The following is a 6,231-nucleotide window of genomic DNA, read 5'->3' on the forward strand; positions in this document are numbered from 1 at the left end:
TGGTGAGTCCACCTCTTCCCAGGGCAGTGTGTCCCAATGCTTGACAACCTTTTCTATGCCAAAATTTTTCCTAATATCCAATATAAACCTCCCCTGGTGCAACTTGAGGCCATTTTCTCCTATCACATTACCTGGGAGAAGAGACTGACCCCACCTGCTTCCACCCCCCTTTCAGGCAGGTGTAGAAAGTGATAAGGTCTCCCCTGAGCCTCCTTTTCTCCAGGCTAAACACCCCCAGCTCCCTCAGATGCTCCTCACAGAACTTGTGCTCCAGACCCTCTCCTAGCTCCATTGCCCTTCTCTGAACACGATCCAGCACCTCAACACCCTTCCTGAACTGAGGGCCCCAAAACTAATCACCAGATTTGAGGTGCAGCCTCACCAGTGCCAAATACAGACATACTGTAGATTCTGGGGAAAAAAATTCTGGGTACAAAGACTAGAACGGTAGAAAGTCATGGAACAGGTGAAGACTGAAAATATTCAATAAATAAAAGAGGTTCCTGATAGATAAAAGAATATGATGTAGTTCTGTTACCAAAGCACTATCATGGTTGTGAATCCAGATGGTTTTTAAGTGCACCAAACTCTCATGTAGTTAACATAGAAGCATTTCTTTTCCAGAAAAAGAAAAGTCTCTGTTACATAAAGCAGGCAGCTTGACAGAAAGAAAAACAACCTTTTTATTGAATGGAACCAAGGGAACATAGCTTAGATATATTTACATGTGCCACACAATCAAATATAAAAAGTTAATTTTACTCAAGTTCATTTTGACTTCTATACACTTATTTAAATAACGGCTCCACAGATAACAGGAATGTGCCTTCAAAATGCTGGTCAGAAAACCTGTGCACAGAGCGACGAGCGCTTTCTCTGATCTCCAGTCTTTTCTCAGGAGGCAAAGAAAAGATGTAAGCCATTGTCTCAGCATAGCTGTCCTCATCTTCTGCCAGGAAGCCTGTAACACGTCCTTCATGGCGTACCACGATGTCCAGTTTGGGGCCACCAGAATTGTGAGCCAGGATAACTGTGCCAGCTGCCATACATTCAACTACTCCTGTAAGAGAGACAGAAAATGCTGATATGAGTCTGCACATGTGCTCTGACCTTCTGTAAAAGGCAGAAGTTAACACTGGAAAGTTAAACCAACAGTAAAATTCACTACAGATTGCCATTCCAAATCAGCTGGAAAAATACAGTGAAAATGGTCCCATAAGAAACACAAATTTAAATTTTTCAGTTCTAAAGACCGAAATGACACTTTCTCTTAAACACGTAAAATTGAAATTAGGTATCAGATATAACTGGTTAATTTGTGGGTCTTGTAACATACCTGATTTTACATGTTTGGAAAGATACTGAGAAAAAAGTTGACCGCACATTTCAATCAGAAAATATTCCAAAGTTCAGTATTTTGCAGATGAACAAATCTTAATAGCTTCTGACAACTCAGCAAGACATGAGTAAAAATTGTTATCTGTATTTTTGATGGAAGAAATTTTAATGAAATGGGAATCAGTAAGCTTTCCTCAGCCAAAAACTGTGGGATATGAACAAAGTATAATGTACACAGCAACTTCAATTCTCCTCCATGGTTCCAGAACAGACCTCAAAAATGCTAATTCTTCTCAGTTCTGATTTGATTGTTATCAATTCCTTCAGCTCAAACATTGCCTACTATAAATAGTGCTCCGAAGTTTTGGAATATGTTTTTTTACACATAAAAAAGCCTGTTAGATGAGGGTTAAGTCCTGCTCAAATTCAAAATCAGTGTGATTATATCACTTAAAAAAAAAATTAACTAAACTGTTTTGTAGGAGAAAAAAAAAGAGAAGACATAATTTCCAATACTTTGCGGTTGCTTCTGAGACACTTCAGTGTCAATTTTTTTTATATCAAGCTCCTACAGACCATAAACTACTACTCCTGATACTTAAGCTGTTTTCTACTGAAGTCTGAAGACACTAGCTGCAGTTTAGTCACATTATAGCAGACTATGGCATCTCTCTGCTTGGCTACTAACTTACCTGTTAGTAAGTTAGTAAGTTGCTGTAGATCTGTAACAGATAGGCAAGCTGGCACTCCCTTTCAAGGTCAGGACTAATCTAATCTAAATAAACGGAGCCCCATACCTTAATTCTGGGTCACAGCTCCTCTCTGACATTCTGCTCCATGCTACACCCACCAATTTAAGGGCTTCATACATTTGCCTCAGCAGAGATGCCTTATGCAATGAGATGACCAAAGGTACCTGGTAGCATCTACACAGGGCTTATTTGTACCAGACAGGATCTGTGGGAGACTCACAGATCCTGTCCTGAAACAGCAGCCAGAGCCCCATGACATACCCTGGACATTTCAAGTGGCATTTGAGGCAGGTGAAACACAACCAAAATCTCTAACATGGATGTCTACACATGAACTGTCTCTAAGCTCCCCTGCAGTCAGTGGAGCCATCAGGGCACAATTTAAGGTGTGGAAGAGAAGCACCTGCAGCCTCTTGAAGCTCTGGAAGGTTGGCAAACCTAACCCAAGGACAACAGGGTGACCCATGAACTTGCAGGGCAATACCTGGAGGTCAGCAGGACATCCTGGGCAGCATAGACAGGACTAGCTCTGTGCTCAGGTGCCCAGAGGATGCACAGAATTAACAGCCTATGACTACAGCACTTCAGCTTGCACTACAGTAGCACCTAGTGGTGCATCATCTGCACCACATCTGCACTAGTCCTGCAGGCTTTAAGCACCTACACTGCCTCCAACGGGAACAGGAGCTGGACACCTGCTTGGCATGCAGACCTCTGTGCTTAGACACCTAGGGACAAGCAGCTGAACACTCAGGAAATGTACTGACCTATCCCAAAGTGCTCATTCCACATGGTGTGCAGGCCGATGGTGGCCTCGGCCAGGTGTCTCTTCAGCTCCTCAAAGGGAATGTTAATCCTGAACACCACATCATTACTAACTCCCAGCTCTTCACACAGACGTTTCAGGTTATTGACACGCTCTTCATCCTGCTGGTTCCGACAGCCACCGATTAAGATCAGCTTCAGTGATGGCTGCTGCCCCACTCTCTTCTCTTTCAGCAATTTAGCAAAGGCTCTGATTTGCAGAGGATGATCTTTTTCAGGCCTGAACTGGCTGACAGAAACAATGGAATATTCACTGGTGCTCTTTTCCACTTCCAGTGGAATATCCAGGAAAGCCTGAACATCACATGGTGGATACACGACATTAGTGCAAGCCCCAACTCTCCAGAGGGAAAGGATGTGATTCAGTGTCCAAGAAGAATTCACCATGACCACATCACTGCAGGAACCAACCAACCCGTACATGAAAGCAAAGAAATAGTAGTAGACAAGTTTAAATTTGCTGAAGAGAGGGCTGCTTGTAATGAAGGCAGCATTGTTAAACCTGGTATCCTGGTTCCTCACGACAGAGAGCATATCCGTGCTGATAGTGGGATAATGGACGTAGCATCCAACGCGACAACCTCCCAGGTATTTGAAGAGGGGAATTGTGAAGGCATAACCCATGGAGTCAATATAAATATCAGGAGCACACTTTAGAAGAGCTTCCCAGCCAAGGAACACTGATCCTAAACTTTGTCCCAGCAAAGTGAAGTGAGGATAAAGAGAAGCTTCCACAAGGAAGCGTTTTTCTAGAAATACAAACTTCACAGGATGGATTAATTTAATATTAAATCTTCTGAAAGCGCCTTCTACTATTTCTTCTCCAGTGGCATCTCTATCACCAGTATAAACAACACATGTTACATTTCTGTACCTGTAAGAACAAAGAAAAATAATTTCATATATTCTTCTCTTCCTATTTTTCAGCAAGAAACTAAAACACAATCCACTTAAAAGTACTCAAGAAGAATGTGAGAACAAATGTTTGGCCCAGAAATCATTTTAACTAAATAATACCTTTCCTTATACTTCCACAGGTTTCTTCTGATCTGCAGAAAAACATATGGCTGAGAACTTGGGGAATATTTTAATTTGAGTAAAACATAACAGGAGCTCAGTATTATTCTACAGACCTCAGAACTCCTTGCTCTATATTAGGAGATACCTGTCTAGTGTACAGCATGAGCAAAATACAAATGGTGGCAGATCAATGTATGTGCCCATATTAAATCCACTTTAGGTATTAATTTGTTTTGCCTCCTGCACCAAGAGGCAAGTATAAAGATGATCAGTTATCTACTGAGGAGTTATGACTGTACAAAGTTCCATACCAGTAGTGGAAAACTGAGCAGGAAGAAGACGTTTTCTCAAGGAAAGAAAGGAAAAAAGTGAGTGGTGCCACAGCAGGAATATCAAAATCTAAAAGGATGAAGTAAAATGCAAGCACACGAAACTTAGATGTAAAATAAAATGTAAGACCAGTAGATTAATGACACCTACTTAAATATGTAAAATGCCAACATATGCACAAAGAATAGCAACAGAAGCTGAGAATGAAATATGGTGTGTTTGATAAACACATATGCTTACTTTTTCTGGAGCGTTCTTATGGCACACCACAAGACTCTCTCCCCTCCACCTCCTGCATTGCAGTACGGGTGAAAAAAGGCCACCAGCAGTGGCCGCTTCCCATCTCTTCCTGCAGACCTCAACTGTTTCTTCCTTTGTATCCAGAGCCGTACTCCCCACAGCAGTACCACCAAGCAGATGCACAAAATTCCACTTAGAAATAATGCAGGGAGTAACAATGAGCACAGCAATCTGAAACAAGCCAGAAATTTCAAAATCCATAACTGCTTTAAAGAATTACTGTGTATGGCATTGAGCGAGAAGGGCTTGAAAGTAGAGCTACAGGGAGTTTGACAACTTCTTGAGTTCTTCTAATCACAGAAATCATCACTGTGTATGACTGAAAATTACAGAAATGAAATCACTACTCTGCACTGTTTATCCAAAGATCTCTTTTCCCCCTGCTGCTACCTTGCAATCATTTATTATTGTTTATTGATGCCCTACATGTGTTATTTATCTCCACGTGCACTTTGTAAAAGTTGCATGCCCTTAGCAACCTGGCAATACACAACCAGCAGAACGACTTCCAAGGAGATTTTTAAAGAGTTTTTTCCCACCCAATCTCCTGTTTGGCTTGCTCTACTTTGGTGTCGGGTTACTGGGGCCAGGCATGGCCCATTCCAACCTGCACTTCCCACTCTCCGGAGGCAGGAACGGCGATGCCAGCTGTTCCGAGCAGCTCAGAGCCGTCTCTCTGTGCAGAGAGCTGTTCTCTCTGCTCTCCCAGTCACTGCCAGGATGCTCCCTTCGCTCTGCACCGCCTCCCTGACAGCCCTGCTCACCCTATAATAGCGGGAGCTTTCCTGGCGCAGGAGCCCCACAGTGACAGCGCCTGCTTCCTCCCGCTGTGCCGCTAAGCCTTGCGACAAACAGCGTTTACTCAGCCGCTCCCGTTTACCGAAGGAGCGACCCACGCCTCACGACTGACACCTCAGGAAGCACTTTGATTTTGGGTCGGCAGCGGCGGAAAGGCACATTAACCCATCCGAGCCCGCGGCACAGCGCGGAGCCGGGCAGGGCCTGCCCCGGGGGCGGGAGGAGCGCGGCCGGGCCGGGCCGGGGCCGCCTTCCGCCCGCCCTGCCCGCCGCCAGGACGCGCCGCCCCCGCGCCCCGGTACCTGAGGAGCCCACACAGGCAGAGCCCTCCCGCCACCATCTTGGCAGCGCCGCGTCGCCTTCCTGGCGGAAAGGGAGGTTCCCGGCGGGGCGGGGCGGGGCGGGCAGCGGCTCCCGGCTGGCAGCGTCCCGGAGGGGCGGGAGCGGTGCCGCCGCTGCCTTCTGCTGCTCCCTTCTCCTCCTCCTTCACCTCCTCCTCCGCCTCCTGCTCGCCCTGGCCCCACCCAGCAAACACAGAACCTGCCGCCCGTGGAAGGCGTGGAGTGCAGTGGGTTGTTGGGAGGAGTCCCGTGTTGAGGCGTTTTTCCCAGAGATGCTGGAAGAGAGCGGAGAGCAGCGCATTCCCAGCACTGTTCAGTCAGACATAACGCGTGCTCCTCCTTGCAGTGCATTGCGTCCTCCTCAAGTGCCGTCCTCGGATTCCTTGGGCAGGATGGAAGGGAGGGCGCTGTGAGGAGGCAGAGGCCTCCGGGGACACCGGGGGTTTCTTCTGTGTCCCACACTCCCCCAGGTTTTGCCTGTGTAAATGCTGGTCCTTCTCGCTGGCCAGGAGAGGATGTCCTCGATG

General features: G+C 46.1%; 1 protein-coding gene across 1 annotated transcript; it reads right to left on the bottom strand.

Annotated features, from left to right (window-relative positions):
• Positions 1 to 659: 659 nt before the first annotated feature.
• On the bottom strand, positions 660 to 5,718 carry ALG11 (ALG11 alpha-1,2-mannosyltransferase). The gene is made up of 4 exons (XM_066544947.1): positions 5,666 to 5,718; positions 4,506 to 4,736; positions 2,858 to 3,789; positions 660 to 1,060 (listed from the first exon to the last, which is right to left on the bottom strand). The coding sequence occupies exons 1-4, from the start codon at positions 5,701 to 5,703 to the stop codon at positions 789 to 791; spliced, it is 1,473 nt and encodes a 490-aa protein (XP_066401044.1). The 5' UTR covers positions 5,704 to 5,718; the 3' UTR covers positions 660 to 788.
• Positions 5,719 to 6,231: the final 513 nt, after the last annotated feature.

Source organism: Molothrus aeneus, chromosome 2 (genome assembly GCF_037042795.1).
Source record: "Molothrus aeneus isolate 106 chromosome 2, BPBGC_Maene_1.0, whole genome shotgun sequence".
Taxonomy (NCBI): domain Eukaryota; kingdom Metazoa; phylum Chordata; class Aves; order Passeriformes; family Icteridae; genus Molothrus; species Molothrus aeneus.

Coding starts and splice junctions, on each gene's coding strand:
- ALG11 (XM_066544947.1), bottom strand. CDS start 5,703: ATGGTGGCGGGAGGGCTCTGCCTGTGTGGGCTCCTCAG. Junction 4,737..5,665: donor TGCCTGTGTGGGCTCCTCAG/GTACCGGGGCGC, acceptor GGCTTGTTTCAG/ATTGCTGTGCTCATTGTTAC. Junction 1,061..2,857: donor GAATGAGCACTTTGGGATAG/GTCAGTACATTT, acceptor TCTCTCTTACAG/GAGTAGTTGAATGTATGGCA.